This window comes from Bombina bombina, chromosome 6 (assembly GCF_027579735.1).
Source record: "Bombina bombina isolate aBomBom1 chromosome 6, aBomBom1.pri, whole genome shotgun sequence".
NCBI lineage: Eukaryota > Metazoa > Chordata > Amphibia > Anura > Bombinatoridae > Bombina > Bombina bombina.
In genome coordinates this window covers 351,668,685-351,689,799 of record NC_069504.1, presented here as the reverse complement: position 1 = coordinate 351,689,799, position 21,115 = coordinate 351,668,685, and the positions used below count along the sequence as shown (strand labels likewise).

Genomic DNA, 21,115 nt, shown 5'->3' with positions numbered 1-21,115 from the left:
CGCCGAATAGCGTGTCTTTCAAACCCGCCATCTTTGACGTCATTTACGCTTGCTTTTTTTTTGCCGCAATTTCGCACATTAATTTGGCCTTTAAATAGACGCGCTTTACATCGGCTCAGTGCCTCAAAATTTATAGGGGCTTTATGTTTCCTGCATAAATTATTATACTTAAAGCTCTTTTTACAAGTGTTTTAAGGAGTATTTTAATTATATTTGCAAAGACTTTTCCCAAATCCTCAAAATCTTTTTAAGCATAAGATTGCTTTTTCTATAAAATTGCAATTAATTTTACTTTTTTCTGAATGTTTTGTTTTTCCTCTGCCATAATGGAACAACCTACTTCTGTCCCTGAAATCACCATAGGACCCGAGTCTGTTGAACACCTTTCTACTAATGCTTGCTAAGTGTACAAAAGTGCCATCTTCAGCAAATTTATGTGACTCATGTATATTGTTTTTATCACGACCTACTGAGGTCCCTATGGTTTCAAATGCTACTTCTGTTTCAATTTCACAGATGGATGTAGATGGTGTACCCCCAGCAATTAAGAAATTTATTGCTGCTTCAATTGAGAAGGCTCTGACTGAATTTCCGCCTTCAAATAAGCGTAAGAGATCAGCCCATGTTTTGCCTTCATCTAGTAAATTCTGTACTTATCAGAATAATACTGACGTATCTTCTCATAATGATGATTCCTCTGATACTGAGTCTCCTTCATCTGATATAGAACCAGATAAATCTTTTTTATTTAAAATTGAGCACATTCGTTCTCTTTTAAAAGAAGTTTTAGTCACGTTAGGTATTGAAGAAGTTAAACCTTCTGAGGATATTCCTTGTAACAAGTTAAATTCCTTTTTTAAATCTAACATTGTTATTCCAGAGATATTTCCTGTTCCTAATGCAGTCTCTAATATTATTTTTAAAGAATGGTCTTAGCCTGGTGGTACTTTTAATCCTTCTTCTAGGTTTAAAACATTGTATCCTTTACCTGTTGCTAAATTGGAGCTATGGGAAACTATCCCTAATGTAGATGAGGGCTATTTTTTCTCTAGCTAAGTGTACTATGATTCCATTAGAAGATAGTACTTCTTTCAAAGATCCTCTAGATAGGAAACTTGAATCTTTTTTGAGAAGGGCTTATTTACATACTGGTTATGTTCTTAGACCAGCTATATCTATTGTTGATGTAGCAGCCACCTCTACTTTTTGACTTTCTAATCTTGCTCAGCAATTTTCTTCAGACCCTGGATGTTGTAATGTAATACATTTACTACAAGAAGCAAATCTTTTTATTTGTGATGCAGCATTTGACATTGTCAAAATTAACATTAAAACTATCGCCTAGATTTAGAGTTTTGTCGGTAACGTTGCTTTTTTTCCCAGCGCACCCTTTAAACAACGCTGGTATTTAGAGTTGTCTGAATGGCTGCGTTAGGCTCAGAAAAGTGAGCGTTGAGCATAATTTAATGCCACTTCAACCCTCAATACCAGCGTTGCTTACGGTAGCGGTAAGTTGGCAAAACGCGCTCGTGCACGATTTCCCCATAGGAAACAATGGGGCAGTTTGGACTGAAAAAAAACCTAACACCTGCAAAAAAGCAGCGTTAAGCTCCTAACGCAGCCCCATTGTTTCCTATGGGGAAACACTTTCTAAGTCTGCACCTAACACCCTAACATGAACCCCGAGTCTAAACACCCCTAACCGTACACTTATTAACCCCTAATCTGCCGCACCCTGCATTATACTATTAACCCCTAATCTGCCGCTCTGGACACCGCCGCCACCTACATTATCCCTATGAACCCCTAATCTGCTGCCCCTAACATCGCTGACACCTATATTATATTTATTAACCCCTAATCTGCCCCCCCAAATGTTGCTGCAACCTAACTACAAGTATTAACCCCTAATCTGCCACTATAATAAATGTATTAACCCCTAAACCGCCGCACTCCCACCTCACAAACACTAGAATAAATTGTATTAACCCCTAATCTGCCCTCCCTAACATTGCCGCCACCTACCTACAATTATTAACCCCTAATCTCCCGCCCGCAACGTCGCCGCTACTATAATAAATGTATTAACCCCTAACCTCCCCTAACATAAATATAATTTAAATTAAACTAAATAATATTCCTATAATTAAATTAATACTATTTAAAACTAAATACCTAGAAAATAAACCCTAATATAGCTACAATATAAATAATAATTACATTGTATCTATTTTAGGATTTATATTTATTTTACAGGCAACTTTGTATTTATTTTAACTAGGTACAATAGCTATTAAATAGTTAATAACTATTTAATAGCTACCTAGTTAAAATAATTTCAAAATTACATGTAAAATAAATCCTAACCTAAGTTACAATTAAACCTAACACGACACTACTATTAAATTAATTAAATAAATTACCTACAATTAGCTAAACTGTTCCGATCAGCCAATAGAATGCGAGCTCAATCTGATTGGCTGATTGGATCAGCTAATCGGATTGAACTTCAATCTGATTGGCTGATTGAATCAGCCAATCCGATTTTTCCTACCTTAATTCTGATTGGCTGATAGAATCCTAGATTAGGGGTTAATACAATTCATTCTAGTGTTTGCGAGGTGGGAGTGCGGCGGTTTAGGGGTTAATACATTTATTATAGTGGCGGCGAGGTCCGGTTGGCAGATTAGGGGTTAATAATTGTAGTTAGGTAGCGGCGACGTTGGGGGGGGCAGATTAGGGGTTAATAAATATAATATAGGTGTCGGCGATGTTAGGGGTTCATAGGCATATAATGTAGGTGGCGGCGGTGTCCGGTCGGCAGATTAGGGGTTACATTTTTTTATTATAATGTTTGCGATGTGGGGGGGGCCTCGGTTTAGGGGTACATAGGTAGTTTATGGGTGTTAGTGTACTTTGTAGCACAGTAGTCAAGAGCTTTATATTCCTGCGTTATCCCATAAAGCTCTTAACTACTGACTTTTTTTTGTCGGTAGGAGTCTTGTCGGTAGAGGGTCTACCGCTCACTTGTTCCAAGACTCCAAATACCAGCGTTAGGCAAATCCCATTGAAAAGATAAGATACGCAATTGACGTAAGGGGATCTGCGGTAGCCTGGAGTCGCGGAAAGAAAGTGAGCGGTAGACCCTTTCCTGGCTGACTCTAAATACCAGCGGGCGGTGAAAAGCAGCGTTAGGACCCCTTAACACTGCTTTTGACGGCTAACACCAAACTCTAAATCTAGCCGTATGTCTTTAGCTATTCTTTCTAGAAGAACTTTATGGCTTAAAACTTGGAATGCTGATATGGTTTCTAAGATGAGGTTACTATCTTTCTTTTCAGGGTAAGAATCTATTTGGTTCACAATTCGATTCTATAATTTCTTCCATTACTGGAGGTAAGTCTGTTTTTTAACCTCAAGGTTATAGATCTAAGGGGAAGTTCAAGGCTCCAAATCATTTTTGTTCCTTTCAAACCAAAGATCAGAAGCCTTCCCCCTGGAGACCTTCTTCCAATTGGAATAAATCTTAACAATTCGAGAAACTTAATCCTGTCCAGACAACAACATGAAGGTGCGGCCCCCAGTCCAGTTCTTCTGGTAGGGGGCAGATTAAAACTTTTTCAGAAAACGTGGTCAGAATCTGTCCAAAATCCCTGGATTCAGAATATAATTTAACAGGGATATCGAATTGGTTTCAAAATCAAACCCCCAAGGGGATGGTTTTATTTAACTTATGTTCCAAAGCATCCATTGAAAGCTCAGGCTTTTCTAACATGTGTCTCACATCTAGAATTGATGGCAGTGATTGCTCTTCTGTTTGGCCTAACAACAGCACCAAGAATATTTTCAAAGGTTCTCGGTGCCCTTCTATCTGTAATCAGAGAGCAGGGTATTGTGGGGTATCCTTATTTGGACGATATCTTGGTTCTAGCTCAATCATTTAGCAGAATCTCACATGACTCAACTATTGTTGTTTCTTCAAAAATATGGTTGGAGGATTAATTTTCTAAAGAGTTTCTTGATTCCTCAGACAAAGGTCACTTATTTGGGATTCCAAATAGACTCGGTGTCCATGACTCTTTCTCTAACAGAAAAGAGATGAATAATGTTAGCTTCAGCTTGTCTGAACCTTCAATCTCTATCATGCCCTTCAGTGACTATGTGCATGGAGGTGTTAGGCCTAATGATTGCAGCATTGGACACGATCCCTTTTGCTTTCATATGAGACCTCTTCAAATTTGCATGCTGTGCCAATGGTGCAAGGATTATACTCGAATATCACAACTAATATTCTTGGATCCCAACAATCGTTTTTCTCTGTCATGGAGGCTAAACCACCACCAATTGTTTCAGGGGCCCTCCTTTGTTCGACCTACCTAGTCTGTGATTACAACAGATGCAAGTCTCACAGGTTGGGGAGCAGTATGGGGTCCCGGACTGCACAGAGTTTGGAGTATTCAGGAAACAAAGATTCCAATCAATATCTTAGAACGTTGTGCTCTTTTCAAAGCACTTCAAGCTTGGCCTCTTTTGAAAAACAAACTTTACCTTCGTTTTCAAACAAATAATGTCACATCAGTGGCATATGTCAATCATCAAGGGGGAACTCAAAGTTACCTAGCGATGAAATAAGTATCCCGGATACTGTCTTTGGCAGAAAACAATTCCTGACTTATCACTGCGATTCACATCCCAGGTGTGGACAACTGGGAGGCAGATTATCTCAGCCGTCAGTCACTTCACCCGGGGAAATTGTCTTTCCATCAGGATGTATTCTTACAAATTGTTCAGATCTCGGGTCTTCCACATATAGATCTCATGACCTCTCGTCTGAATAAGAAATTTCCCAGATACCTTGCAAGGTCAAGGGATACTCAGGCAGAAATGACAGATGCTCTAGCAGTCCCTTGGTCATTCCAATATGCTTATTTATTTCCTTCTCTAGTTCTACTACCGAGAGTGATTTAAAAAAATCAAGATGGAACTATCATCTATACTTCTGATAGCTCCTGCATGGCCTCTCAGGATTTGGTATGCCGATCTAGTTCAGATGTCCAGCTACACGCCATGGGGTCTTCCTCTAAGACCAGACCTTCTTTCTCAAGGTCCCTTCTTTCATCTAGACATAAAATCTCTGAACTTAATGGCGTGGAGATTGAACGCCTAGTTCTCAGTCACAGAGGTTTTTCAGACTCTGTAATTAATACTATGATTCAAGCAAGAAAACCTGTTTCCAAGAAAATTTATTATAAAGTTTGGAAAAGTTCTATTTCTTGGTGTTCCACTAAAGAAAATTATTGGCATACATTTAGAATTCTCCAGTTTCTTTAAGATGGTTTAGATAAGGACTTATCTGCCAGTACTTTGAAAGGACAGATTTCTGCTCTTTCTCTTATGTTTCACCAGAAGATTGCTCATCTTCCAGACATTTATTGTTTTGTTCAGGCTTTGTCCAGAATAAATCCTGTAATTAAATCTATTTCTCCTCCATGGAGTCTCAATCTAGTGTTACAGTCTTTACAGGTTCCTCCTTTAGAGCCTATGCATTCTTTAGACATTAAACTACTTCCTTGGAAAGTTTTTTTTTGTTTCTTTTAACTATCTTTTCTGCTAGAAGAGTTTCATAATTATCCGCCCTTTCTTGTGAAACACCTTCCTTGATTTTTCATTAAGACAAAGAAGTTTTGCGGACTGCTTTAACATTTTTGCCAGAGGTTGTTAATTATAACATTAACAGGGAAATTGTTCCCTCTTTGTTGCTGCTCATTCTACAAGATCAGTTGCCATGAGGCTTCAGTTGATCAAATTTGCAAAGCAGCCATTTGGTCTTGTTTGCATACTTTTATCAAATTTTACCATTTTTGATGTTTTTGCCTCTTCAGAAGCAGCTTTTGGTAGAAAGATTCTTCAGGCAGTGGTCACTCATTGATTCTGTTGCCTATAAAAATTTCTTCAGGTTTTTTAGTTATTAAAATACTTTATTTTGGATATTATTTTTCAGTTTAAAAAAGCTGTTTATATTTTATCCCTCCCTTTTTTATTTTGTTACTCGTGGTCTTCCACATCTTGGGTATATTATATTATTGGGTATTATATCCCATATGTAACAAATTGTGGACTCTCGCCACCTATATGAAAGAAAACATAATTTATGTAAGAACTTACCTGATAAATTGATTTCTTTCATGGTGACGAGAGTCCATGAGGTCCTCTCCCTATTATGGGTTGTCTTTAACAGTGCACATCTTTTTTCCTGTTCCTTTATTTATGGCTTTTTCTTACTCCTTTTTTATACCTCACTTCTTGGCTATACATTAAACTAAGATATGAGTGAGGTGGGTGGGGTATTTATAGTCTTTGAGGTTTGGGAAACTTTGCCTCCTCCTGGTAGGAATGTATATCCCATATGTAACAAATCGTGGACTCTCACCACCATGAAAGAAATGAATTTATCGGGAAATTTCTAATTCTCTGAAATGTGCCCTGCTGACTTCTCAAGGCTAACAATGCTACATATATGTCCTTAACTGGCTTTGTCAGATAAGAACTGCAAAACAAGATACTTTTATACTAACTTTGACAGTAGCTAGCCTTGTTGTCTGTGAACTAAAGCTCAGATTGGCTCTTCCAACTAATGTAAACCGTGGGTGGAGTTTGGCTATTCAAAATAATTGCAGTAAAATGGATGTTAATTTGTTTTATAAATTTTAAGGCTTAGCTGATGTGTTATTTTATAACAACACAACATAAATGTCTTGTAATTACACAGTGTTTAATGTCCATTAAATAAATAAAAGTAATAGACCTTTAAACTAATCCTATTGTGTGTGAACTGTGTTGTTACATTTCTACTTTTAAGGGCCAAGGAGTTCTGTCGGAAAAACTGCGCAGTTTTAGCATGCAGGACCTGACTTTGATTGCGGAAAATGAAGTTGGTCACATGCAGAATTCAGAGCCTCGGCTACGCAGTGCTTCCAGTAGCTTTATGGAAACTCATGTGGATCCAGGTACCCAGCGCCAGATAGTTAATAAGCCTTAGCCTCTCACCTTTTTTAGTGAAAGAATATTTATAGAAAACGGTCTATATTTAGTACTGTGTATGCATCTTTACTAAGAATACAATCTTAAAAACCAAAGTGTATGGTTACTATTTGTAAACATGTTCTTATTGATCTTGTCTGGCTTTAAACAAAAATATCCAGATATAAGCAGGTATATTATTCACTGTTCTGATGTTAATGAACCATCATATTTAAATGATGTGCAGCTTACTTGTAAGTCAAGCAGTAATCTCCTGCTGCACATGTTCCCACTGACTTAATTGTATTTGGGGAATTTTATTTTTTCGCCACCCTGGAAAAATATTCTGTGGACTCTCATGATGGAGTGTTCACAGGGGGGCAAAAAACATGCCTCAAACATATTAACGTTTGTGCCTTTTGTGGCAACATATAAAACAGGAGGACAGCGTTGCTTGTTGTACAGACAAATTGTGCATCATTTTAGACCTTGTGGCTCACTGACATCAAGAGTGGCTCAAATAACAAAATTTATGCTTACCTGATAAATTTCTTTCTTTCCTGGCATGGAGAGTCCTCAATTTCATTCCAATTACTAGTGGGATATTCAACTCCTGGCCAGCAGGAGGAGGCAAAGAGCACCCCAGCAGAGCTGTTAAAGGGACAGTAAACCTTAAAAATAATGTTATATAATTCTGCACATAGTGCAGAATTATATAACATTATTTAGGTGCTATAGACATAAAATCATTTTTTACCTTTTAAAATGTAAAAATGTCAGCGCTTTTACAGACCCGCTCTCTGCTGAGCGGGTCTGTAATATTCAGTCAGCGCATCGGGCCAGCTGTATAGTCACAGCCCAGCCCGATCGCGCCATAAGACTAAGTGCAGCTCGCTCCTGTTACAGGAGTGAGCTGCACTTAGTGCTATGGCGCGGTCGGGACGGGCTGTGACTATACAGCTGGCCCGATGCGCTGACTGAATATTACAGACCCGCTCAGCAGAGAGCAGAGAGCGGGTCTGTAAAAGCGCTGACATTTTTACATTTTAAAAGGTAAACAATGATTTTATGGCTATAGCACCTAAATAATGTTATATAATTCTGCACTATGTGCAGAATTATATAACATTATTTTTAAGGTTTACTGTCCCTTTAAGTGTTACTTCCCTTATACATAATCCCCAGTCATTCAGCTGGACAACAGCCTCCTGAGAGAATTACGGCTCATTCCACTAGGGCTGTATCTTCTTCCTGGGCTTTCAAAAATAAAGCTTTTGTGGAGCAAATCTGCAAGGCGGCCACATGGTCCTTATTGCATACCTTTTCCAAATTCTACAAATTGGATACTTTTGCCTCGGCTGAGGCTTCCTTTGGGAGAAAGTAATTCAAGCGGAGGTGCCTTCTATTTAGGTCCGCCTGTCTTGTTCTCCCTCCCTAGTGTCCTCTAGCTTGGGTATTGGTTCCCACTAGTAATTCAAATGAAATTGTGGACTCTCCATGCCATAGGAAAGAAATATGCTTATGCATGGATACAATTCATTGCTTACTCTTGTTCTTCCCTCCGCTCTGGGCAACCTTATTTACATTTAGTATTTTCAAAAGATTAGTTTAGAACTTAAAGGGTCAGTCTACGTGAAAATGTTTGTTTAAAAAGATAGATAATCCCTGTATTACCCAAAACAGTTATATTAATATACTTTTTACCTCTGTGATTACCTTGTATTTATGCCCCTGCAGACTGCCCACTTTAGATTTTTAAACAATAAAACAAATCCAGTAAACTATCCCTTTAAAATAAAAACGTCTAAACATGCTGAATCCTTTTTATTTTTTGAGGAACAAAATGTGATGCTAAATGTGAAATGTATATGGCTGTGTCAGTTGTGTACTCCCTACTGGTTGGCTTAAAAGTACTTCCTGCTAATGCTCATTCACTGATGGCTAATTCTTGCAAATGTTCAATGTCTGATGCTTTTTCAGTATTAATAGGAAAGGACGTATAAGTAAATGATTATTAGTAGGATGTGCATAATTCATACTGGTTTATTCATTTAAAATGAAAAGAAACAGCATATTTATTAAGCCAATAAAAATGTCAATATTTTTGAATGCTGCGCTTTCATATGGATGATAGAACATTTTTGAGTACAGTGCCCCTATAACTTGACCATTACATAGTTTTGTTCTCCAGTGTCCTCTACCTCACATTCCTCATGTTTTAAAATGAGATGTATCGTGATATGTATGTGTGTGAATATATCTATCTCTCTATTTTATTTATTTATATATATATATTTCTTTCATGTATTTGGCAAGAGTCCATGAGCTAGTGACGTATGGGATATACATTCCTACCAGGAGGGGCAAAGTTTCCCAAACCTCAAAATGCCTATAAATACACCCCCCACCACACCCACAATTCAGTTTTACAAACTTTGCCTCCTATGGAGGTGGTGAAGTAAGTTTGTGATAGATTTCTACGTTGATATGCGCTTTGCAGCAGGCTGAAGCCCGGTTTTCCTCTCAAAGTGCAGTGAATGACAGAGGGATGTGAAGGGAGTATTGCCTATTGAATTTTATGGTCATCCTATCGGGGATCTATTTCATAGGTTCTCTGTTATCGGTCGTAGAGATTCTTCTCCTACCTCCCTTTTCAGTTTGACGATATACTCTTATATACCATTACCTCTACTGATTCTCGTTTCAGTACTGGTTTGGCTATCTACTTTATGTAGATGAGTGTCTTTGGGTAAGTAAGTCTTATTTTATTTATGACATTCTCAGCTATGGTTTGGCACTTTATATGTAAAGTTCTAAATATATGTTTTATACTTATATTTGCCATGATTCAGGTTAATCAGTATATTTCCTTCTTACAGACTGTCAGTTGAATTTTTTGGGAAATGCATATGAATACATTTTTTCTTACCTGAAAATTTTTCAAATTGACTTTTCTTTCTAAATTGCGGGCTGTTAGGCTCGCGAGTGCAAAAAATGCTAGAATTTATTGCGTCATTTTTGGCGCGAGACTTTTTTGGTGCGAAAATTACGTTTGACGTTTATGACGTCATTTCCGGTGTCGTAGTTGACGGCGAGAGTTTTCACGTAGTTGCGTCATCTATGACGCTCATGTTTGTTGCAGACGTTTTTGGCGCCAAAAAAATTGTCAATTGTGGGCGTCATACTTGGCGCCAGTCTTTTTGACATTATTTCTGGTTTCTAGAGGCTTGTTCTGTTTGCATTTTTTCCCATTCCTGAAACTGTCATTTAAGGAATTTGATAATTTTGCTTTATATGTTGTTTTTTCTATTACATATTGCAAGATGTCGCAAATCTGACCCTGGATCAGAATCTACTTCTGGAAAGCTGCTGCCTGATGTCGGTTCTACCAAAGCTAAGTGCATTTGTTGTAAACTTGTGGTAACTGTTCCTCCGGCTGTAGTTTGTGTTAGTTGTCATGATAAACTTTCAAAAGCAGATACTATTTCCATTAGTAGTAGTCCATTACCTGTTGTTGTTGTTCCTTCAACATCTAATGTTCAGGATATTCCTGTTAATGTAAGAGAATTTGTTTCTAATTCTATTCAGAAGACCCTGTCTGCTATACCACCTTCTAATAAACGTAAAAGGTCTTTTAAAACTTCTCATAAATCAGAAGAATTTTTAAATGACCGCCAACATTCTGATTTATCTATCTCTGATGAGGATCTATCTGGTTCAGAAGATTCTGCCTCAGATATTGACACTGACAAATCTTCATATTTATTTAAGATGGAGTTTATTCGTTCTTTACTAAAAGAGGTGTTGATTGCATTAGATATGGAGGAGTCTAGTCCTCTTGATATTAAAACCAGTAAACGTTTAAATTTGGTTTTTAAACCTCATGTAGTTATTCCAGAGGTTTTTCCAGTTCCTGATGCTATTTCAGATGTAATTTCTAGGGAATGGAATACTTTGGGTACTTCATTTACTCCTTCTTTAAGATTTAAGAGACTGTACCCTTTGCCGGCTGATAGAGTGGAGTTTTGGGAAAAAAATCCCTAAAGTTGATGGGGCTATCTCTACTCTTGCTAAACGTACTACTATTCCTACGGCAGATAGTACTTCTTTTAAAGATCCTTTAGATAGGAAGCTTGAATATTTTCTAAGGAAAGCTTATTTATGTTCAGGTAATCTTCTTAGGCCTGCTATTTCTTTGGCTGATGTTGCTGCAGCTTCAACTTTTTGGTTGGAGGCTTTAGCGCAACAAGTACCAGATCATAATGTGTATAGCATTGTTAAGCTTCTTCAACATGCTAATAATTTCATTTGTGATGCCATTTTTGATATCATTAGAATTGATGTCAGGTATATGTCTTTAGCTATTTTAGCTAGAAGAGCTTTATGGCTTAAATCTTGGAATGCTGATATGACTTCTAAGTCAACATTGCTATCTCTTTCTTTCCAAGGTAATACATTATTTGGTTCTCAGTTGGATTCTATTATTTCAAATGTCACTGGGGGGAAGGGAGCTTTTTTGCCTCAGGATAAAAAAATCTAAGGGTAAATTTAGGGCTGCTAACAGTTTTCGTTCCTTTCATCAGAATAAGGAACAGAAGCCTGACCCTTCCCCTAAAAGAACGGTTTCCAATTGGAAGCCTTCTCCAGTCTGGAATAAATCCAAGCCTTTTAGAAAATCAAAACCAGCCCCCAAGTCCGCATGAAGGTGCGGTCCTCATTCCAGCACAGCTGGTAGGGGGCAGATTACGATTTTTCAAAGATGTTTGGATCAGTTCAATTCAAAATCATTGGATTTAGAACATTGTTTCAAGGGTACAGAATAGATTTCAAGGTAAGACCGCCTGTGAGAAGGTTCTTTCTCTCACGCATTCCAGTGAACCCAGTAAAGGCTCAGGCTTTCCTGAATGTGTTTCAGACCTGGAGTCATCTGGGGTAATAGTGCCAGTTCCATATCTGGAATGGAGTCTGGGGTTTTATTCAAATCTGTTCATTGTACCAAAGAAAGAGAATTCTTTCCGACCAGTTCTGGATCTAAAAATTTTGAATCATTATGTAAGAATACCAACATTCAAAATGGTAACTATAAGGACTATTTTGCCTTTTGTTCTGCAAGGGCATTATATGTCCACAATAGACTTACAGGATGCTTATCTTCATATTCCAATTCATCCAGACCACTATCAATTCCTGAGATTCTCTTTTCTAGACAAGCATTACCAATTTGTTGCTCTTCCTTTTGGCCTTGCAACAGCTCCAAGGATCTTCTCAAAGGTTCATGGTGCCCTTCTCTCTGTAATCAGAGAGCGGGGTATTGCAGCGTTTCCTTATTTGGACGATATCTTGGTACTTGCTCAGTCTTTACATTCTGCAGAATCTCACACAAATCAACTTGTGTTGTTTCTTCAAAAACATGGTTGGAGGATCAATTTACCAAAAAGTTCTTTGATTCCTCAGACAAGGGTAACCTTTTTGGGATTCCAAATAGATTCAGTATCCATGACTTTGTCTCTAACAGACAAGACGTCTGAAATTGGTTTCAGCTTGTCGGAACCTTCAGTCTCAGTCATTCCCTTCAGTAGCTATGTGCATGGAAGTTTTAGGTCTCATGACTGCAGCATCAGACGCGATCCCCTTTGCTCGTTTTCACATGAGACCTCTTCAGCTTTGTATGCTGAACCTTTGGTGCAGGGATTATACAAAGATATCACAATTGATATCCTTAAATCCCAATGCTCGACTATCTCTGACTTGGTGGTTAAATTGCCACCATTTAGTTCAAGGGCCCTCTTTTCTTCATCCAACCTGGACTGTGATTTCAACAGATGCGAGTCTTTCAGGTTGGGTAGCTGTCTGGGGATCTCTGACAGCGCAGGGGGTTCAGAAATCTCAAGAGGCGAGATTACCAATCAATATTTTGGAACTCCGTGTGATTTTCAGAGCTCTTCAGTTCTGGCCTCTTCTGAAGAGAGAATTGTTTATTTGTTTTCAGACAGACAATGTAACAACCGTAGAGTATGTCAATCATCAAGGTGGGACTCACAGTCCTCAAGCTATGAAAGAAGTATCTTGGATACTTGCATGGGCGGAATCCAGCTCCTGTCTAATCTCTGCGGTTCATATCCCAGGTATAGACAATTGGGAAGTGGATTATCTCAGTCGCCAGACTTTACATCCGGGAGAATGGTCTCTTCACCCAGATGTGTGTTTTCAGATTGTTCAGATATGGGGGCTTCCAGAAATAGATCTGATGGCTTCTCATCTAAACAGGAAACTTCCCAGGTATCTGTCCAGATCCAGGGATCCTCAGGCGGAAGCAGTGGATGCGTTGTCACTTCCTTGGAATTATCAACCTGCTTATATCTTTCCGCCTCTAGTTCTTCTTCCAAGAGTGATTTCCAAAATCATAATGGAACATTTGTTTGTACTGCTGGTGGCTCCAGCATGGCCACACAGGTTTTGGTATGCGGATTTTGTTCGGATGTCCAGTTGCCAGCCTTGGCCCCTTCCGTTAAGGTCAGACCTATCTCAAGGTCCGTTTTTCAATCAGGATCTCAAATCATTAAATTTGAAGGTATGGAGAGATTGAATGCTTAGTGCTTAGTCATAGAGGTTTCTCTGACTCAGTGATGAATACTATGTTGCAGGCTCGTGAATCTTTGTCTAGAAAGATCTATTACATGGTTTGGAAGACTTACATTTCATGGTGTTCCTCTCATAAGTTCTCTTGGCATTCTTTCAGAATTCCTAGAATTTTACAGTTTCTTCAGGATGGTTTGGATAAGGGTTTGTCCGCAAGTTCCTTGAAAGGACAAATCTCTGCTTTTTTCTGTTCTGTTTCACAGAAAAATTGCTAATCTTCCTGACATTTGTTGTTTTGTACAGGCTTTGGTTCGTATCAAGCCTGTCATTAAGTCAATCTCTCCTCCTTGGAGTCTTAATTCGGTTTTGAGAGCTTTACAGGCTCCTCCGTTTGAGCCTATGCATTCTCTGGATATTAAGTTACTTTCTTGGAAAGTATTGTTTCTTTTGGCTATCTCTTCTGCTAGAAGAGTTTCTGAATTATCTGTTCTTTCTTGTGAGTCTCCTTTTCTGATTTTTCATCAGGATAAGGCGGTTTTGCGGACTTCATTTAGAAGAAAAAATGTCTCATAAAAACAAATACAAATCATACTCCCTATTCAGACCATAAGGGTCTGAATAGGGATTATGATTTGTATTTGTTTTTATGAGACATTTTTTCTTCTCTCTTTTTAATATGTTATGTGCTCTGGTGCCACTAGGGGGCTCTTAGGTAAGGAAAATTGTAATACCTGGACAGGTATGAGTTAAACCAATTAGCTTTCAGCATCAAACCCTGATTGGCTCAGTCACCCTTTTTAAATGTTTGTTCATTTGTCTTTTAAATATGCATGAATAAGGACCATGTAGGTCCGAAAACGTCGCCTTTTTATGGTTGTTGTACCTTAATAAAAGAATTTTTCACCTTTAAAGAAGCAAGACTGTGCTGTGGTGCTGTTACACTTTGTATACATGGACTGTATTTTTTGGAGTGTGGCTGATACTCCACAGTAACGGGCACACAGGCTGGAAGCCACTATTGAAATTTATGGTGCTGGGCTCTAACTATCTATCGTTTTATATTTATATATATATATATATATATATATATATATATATATATATATATATATATATATATATATATATATATATATATATATATATATATATATATATATATATATATATATATATATATATATATATAAAATCAGAAGTTATTTCTGAGCTTAAGTTGTATTTTTACTTTGAACATTTTTAGAAATGTAGTAATTGTATTTGTTTGAAGCATTTATTTTATTCATGCTAAATACAATGTTTACTTAAAGGGCTATAAAAATAAAGACTTAGCGCATGTCATTTTTTTACTATTAAGGCCCTTTAAAGGGACAGTCTACTTTTTCTTTTTTTTTTTTGTTAAAAAATAGAGAGTAGTCCGTTACTACACATTCCACAGCTTTGCACAACCAACATTGTTATATTAATATACTTTCTAACCTCTAAAAATCTAAATATCTGCCTGTTTCTAAGCCCCTGCAGGCCACCTCTTATCTCAGTGCTTTTATTAGCATTCCACAGCCAGACAGTTCTAGTTCATGTGTGCCGTATAGATAACATTATGTTCACTAACGTAGGGTTATACAGGAACCAGCTCTAACTGGCTAAAATACAAGATTGTAAAAAGCACTGAGATAAGGGGCAATTTGCAAAGGCTTAGATGCAAGGTAAAAAGTATATTATTATAACAGTGTTGGTTATGCAAAACTGGGGAATGGTTAATAAAGGGATTATCTACCTTTTTAAACAATAAAAAACATTTCTTTCCTAAGAAATGGAGAGTCCACAACATCATTCCAATTACTAATGGGAATATCACTCCTGGCCAGCAGGAGGAGGCAAAGAGCACCACAGCAAAGCTGTTAAAGGGACAGTCAGCCCAAAAAATGGTATTACTTATTTTAATTTAATTAACGATTTTTACACGCAACTGTAGCCCAATTTTCTGCTAAATAAACTTTGCCAGTAAATACACTTACTAGTTGCATCTGGCCATTTTGAAATGGCCGCCTGATCCCTCCCTCCTCTGACGTTTTCCAAAGCTTGCACTACAGGATCATGTCGATCCTGCGCGTTCCTGTGTTTCCTGCATGCGTGCCTAACACTGACTGAGAAGAGTTTTTTTATTTCACGCAGTTTGGTGAGCGGTTATTATGATGTATTTAGCATAACTTTTTACTGACTTCATATTTTTCTACAGCTGAAAAACTGAATTAAATATTTTCAGATGAGCCAAAGTGTACAAAAAGGTACAAGACCTGGAATGACAGAGGCAAACAGTGATCCTGAAACATCTGCCAAAGCAAACACAGCTAGCAGCCGTTCAGCGCATTGCTCCATAACTCTGGTGTAGGATGAAGTGACCAGGAAGAGATTGTCCAGCTACGGCTTCTTTTCTCTCTTAGTAGATTGGTTGGGACCCAGAGCCTGCTTTACTGAGTGGCTTGCGCTCTTCAGCTTTCTCATGTTGGTTAGTCCGAAATCAGGGGGGCTCCTTTCACACCATGCTTCACTTTGCCGGCTTTAACACCTTGTAAGGGGTCTTCCTGCCGGACAGCTAGACTACAGGTAAGTGCTTTTCTCTTCTAGGTCTTGGAGACGTGCACTTTAGAAGAATATGTCATATGCAGTAGATGGGGACATTTTTAAAATCCTTTATACAGAATTTTCTTTGGCAGTGGGCAGGCACATTATGTATGTTGAGACTAGGGGTTAATCTTCCCTTTATTAGAACGTTTTTTCCTCTTTAGGCTAATTTTGTTAAAATATTTTATTAGTATGTGTGTGGCTTATGTTTTATACAGGGATTTATGTATAAACCTAAAATTTGGTGGTTGGTTTTCTTTGTTTGCTTAGCTAGAACAGGCTGACAGACTGCTTGAGCGTTTGTGTAAATTAAGCTCCGGTGTTGTAGGCAGAGGGAAAAGCGCACCTTTTACTTGCTGCGTAGTTTCCTCTCTCTGCTGGTCATGCGACTTCTCTCTGCTGTCGTATATCACGGAGCGGAGCGGCGTCAATAAATTTCAGTTTCTTCAGTGTCGATCTAATATATGATCGTTTTAGAGACTTCTGGCAGCCAATTTGTGTATAAGTGTTACGGTAAGGCACCTCGGCATGTCTGAAGTGTAGGGGGCCTGATTAGTTTATTATTTTAAATAATTTTTGCATAACGATAAGCGGCTGTGGTATTAAAAATTCTTAAAGTGACAGTGTATTTAAAAAATTTCTACAATTTGGGGAATTTTTTATTTAGTATTATGGACATGGACCAATACTCTGTGTCTTTTGACAAATGCTTGTTATGCCTTGAGGCACAAATTGTTTTGCCTATGCAATGCTGTGCTGCATGCTTAGCTAGAACACTTCAATTTAAAGATAAATTGTTGCCCTCTGAGCCAAATGTCTCTCAGGATGATGCTGTTCAGGCAATGCCACAGCTTTCTCCTCAAATGTCCCAAGCCTCTATGGCATCACATACATTGCCCCGCAGTTCCTCTCAGCCTCCTGGAGGAGTTATTTGCCTGCAGATTTTGCTGCACAGGTATCTTCTGCAGTATTTGTGGCATTATCTGCTTTTCCTATGTTGGGGAAACGCAAGGGGAAAGTTAAACATTTTTCAGATAGTAAGGCATCTGTGCCTCATAAGTCTGATGAGGAGGATACATCGGTAGCCTCTGAGAGTGAAATCTCAGATTCAGACAGTATAATTCCTTCATCTGATACTGAAGAAGTAAACTTCAGATTTAAGCTTGAACACCTTTGTGTACTGTTAAAGGAGGTATTGGCTACTTTGGACTACTCCGATACTTCTGTTGTTGTCAACCCTAAGAAGTCTATTAAACTTAATAAAACTATGATGTTCCTTCCTCTGTAGAAGTGTTTCCTGTTCCAGACCATGTGACGGAGATTATTTCACAGGAATGGTAGAAGTCAGGGATACCTTTCTCCCCATCTCCCGTCTTTAAAAAGATGTTTCCTGTTAGACCTCCACTCAGAGATATGGGCCCCATGGGAGGATATTACACACCTCCCTCCATCCTAGAACTGAAGAGAATGAGAGAACTTGCATACGCTTAGGTCCCCCCCCCCCCTTTTCCCTTTTTTCTTCTTCTTTTCCCTCTCATCTCTCCTATTTGTTAATTCTACCTAGAAACATGATGGGTTTACATCTATGCATTTTTTATATTATTATGCTGTTATTAACACATTTGATCCAAAAAGCTGGATTACTGGTCTTTAGATGATACTAGACCGATTAACCTTACTAGTTCTGTACTCCCTTGTTAAGTTATTTTGTTCTTTTGTCTTTCACAGTTGTTGTATTTAATGATTGAAGTAGGGCTGCAACTAACGATTATTTTCATAATCAATTAATCGGCCGATTATTTTTTCGATTAATCGACTGATTATTTTTTCAATTAATCGACTAATCGGATAAAAAGAGAATCAATAATAGTTTTCTATGTTTTAAATAAAATCCACATAATGAGTGTTACAAATATAAACTTCAGACTAAAACTTTACATTAACACAGCTGTTCAATTTTTAAGCAGCAGCGCACAGTTTTATAATTAAACAAAACAAAACCACAAACTGTTTGAAAAGAGGTAGAACTAGAAAGAGTTAGACTATCACTCACCTAGATTTAGAGTCTTGCGGCCAAAGGGGTGCGTTAGCTACGCGTGTTTTTTTTTCCCCGCACCTTTTAAATAACGCTGGTATTTAGAGTTCTCTGAAGGGCTGCGTTAGGCTCCAAAAAGGGAGCGTAGAGCATAATTTACCGCCACTTCAACTCTCAATACCAGCGTTGCTTACGGTAGCGGCAAGCTTGAAAAACGTGCTCGTGCACGATTTCCCCATAGGAAACAATGGGGCAGTTTGAGCTGAAAAGAAACCTGACACCTGCAAAAAAGCAGCGTTCAGCTCCTAACGCAGCCCTATTGTTTCCTATGGGGAAACACTTCCTAAGTCTGCACCTAACACCCTAACATGAACCCCGAGTCTAAACACCCCTAACCTTATACTTATTAACCCCTAATCTGCCGCCCCCGCTATCGCTGACCCCTGCATATTATTATTAACCCCTAATCTGCCACTCCGGACACCACCACAACCTACGTTATCCCTATGAACCCCTAATCTGCTGCCCCTAACACCACCGACCCCTATATTATATTTATTAACCCCTAATCTGCCACCCCCAACGTCGCCGACACCTACCTACACTTATTAACCCCTAATCTGCCAACCGGACCTCGCCGCTACTCCAATAAATGTATTAACCCCTAAAGCTAAGTCTAACCCTAACCCTAACACCCCCCTAAGTTAAATATAATTTAAATCTAACAAAATAAATTATTTCTTATTAAATAAATTAATCCTATTTAAAGCTAAATACTTACCTGTAAAATAAACCCTAATATAGCTACAATATAAATATTAATTACATTATAGCTATTTTAGGATTTATATTTATTTTACAGGCAACTTTGTTTTTATTTTAACTAGGTACAATAGCTATTAAATCGTTAATAACTATTTAATAGCTACCTAGTTAAAATAATTACAAAATTACCTGTAAAATAAATCCTAGCCTAAGTTACAATTAAACCTAACACTACACTATCAATAAATTAATTAAATAAATTAAATACAATTATCTATAATAAAATACAATTAAATCAACTAAACTAAATTACAAAAACCCCCCCACTAAATTACAAAAAATAAAAAGATTACAACAATTTTAAACTAATTACACCTACTCTAAGCCCCCTAAAAAAATAACAAAGCCTTCCAAAATAAAAAATGCCCTACCCTATTCAAAAATAAAAAGTTAACAGCTCTATTACCTTACCAGCCCTTAAAAGGGCTTTTTGCGGGGCATGCCCCAAAGAAATCAGCTCTTTTGCCTGTAAAGAAAACATACAATACCCCCCCAACATTACAACCCACCACCCACATGCCCCTGAAGATCTCCCTACCTTGTATTCACCCAGCTGGGTATCACCGATCCGTCTAGAAGAGGGTCCGAAGTCTTCATCCTATCCGGCAAGAAGATGTCCTCCAGAGGGTCCGAAGTCTTCATCCTATCTGGTAAGAAGATGTCCTCCAGAGGGTCCAAAGTCTTCATCCAGGCGGCATCTTCTATCTTCTTTCATCCGGAGCGGAGTGGGTCCGAATGAAGGTTCCTTTAAATGACGTCATCCAAGATGGTGTCCCTCGAATTCCGATTAAGGTAGGAATGTTCAGATCATTCTATTGGCTGATCTGAACAGCCAATAGATTGCGAGCTCAATCTGATTGGCTGATTGGATCAGCCAATCCGATTGAACTTGAATCTGATTGGCTGATTCAATCAGCCAATCAGATTTTTCCTACCTTAATTCCGATTGGCTGATAGAATCCTATTAGCCAATCGGAATTCGAGGGACGCCATCTTGGATGACGTCATTTAAAGGAACCTTCATTTGGACTTAGGATGTCGTTAGAAGAGGATGGATCCGCGCCGGCTGCTTCAAGATGGACCCGCTCTGCTCCGGAGGGAAGAAGATAGTAGATGCCGCCTGGATGAAGACTTTGGACCATCTGGAGGACATCTTCTTGCCGGATAGGATGAAGACTTCGGACCCTCTTCTGGACGGATCGGTGATACCCGGCTGGGTGAATACAAGGTAGGGAGATCTTCAGGGGCTTAGTGTTAGGTTTTTAAGGGGGGTTTGGGTGGGTTAGATTAGGGGTATGTCGGTGGTGGGTTATAATGTTGGGGGGGGTATTGTATGTTTTCTTTACAGGCAAAAGAGCTGATTTCTTTGGGGCATGCCCCGCAAAAAGCCCCTTTTTATTTTAGAATAGGGTAGGGCATTTTTTTATTTTGGGGGGCTTTGTTATTTTTTTAGGGGGCTTAGAGTAGGTGTAATTAGTTTAAAATTGTTGTAATCTTTTTTTATTTTTTGTAATTTAGTGTTTGTTTTTTTGTAATTTAGTTTAGTTGATTTAATTGTATTTTATTATAGATAATTGTATTTAATTTATTTAATTAATTTATTGATAGTGTAGTGTTAGGTGTAATTGTAACTTAGGTTAGGATTTATTTTACAGGTAATTTTGTAATTATTTTAACTAGGTAGCTATTAAATAGTTATTAACTATTTAATAGCTATTGTACCTAGTTAAAATAAATACAAAGTTGCCTGTAAAATAAATATAAATCCTAAACTAGCTACAATGTAATTATTATTTATATTGTAGCTATATTAGGGTTTATTTTACAGGTAAGTATTTAGCTTTAAATAGGATTAATTTATTTAATAAGAAATAATTTATTTTGTTAGATTTAAATTATATTTAACTTAGGGGGGTGTTAGGGTTAGACTTAGTTTTAGGGGTTAATACATTTATTAGAGTAGCGGCGAGGTCAGGTCGGCAGATTAGGGGTTAATAAGTGTAGGTAGGTGTCGGCGACGTTGGGGGGGGC

At 38.0% G+C, this 21,115-nt stretch overlaps 1 protein-coding gene across 1 annotated transcript in view; it reads left to right on the top strand.

The window, feature by feature from the left end:
- The window catches only part of REEP2 (receptor accessory protein 2), a 178,437-nt gene that overhangs the window by 75,942 nt on the left and 81,380 nt on the right, over positions 1–21,115 (top strand). Inside the window, exon 6 of the mRNA XM_053719819.1 lies at positions 6,860–7,007. Coding sequence (XP_053575794.1) covers positions 6,860–7,007 — 148 coding nt within the window. The remainder of the gene's footprint in view (positions 1–6,859; positions 7,008–21,115) is intronic.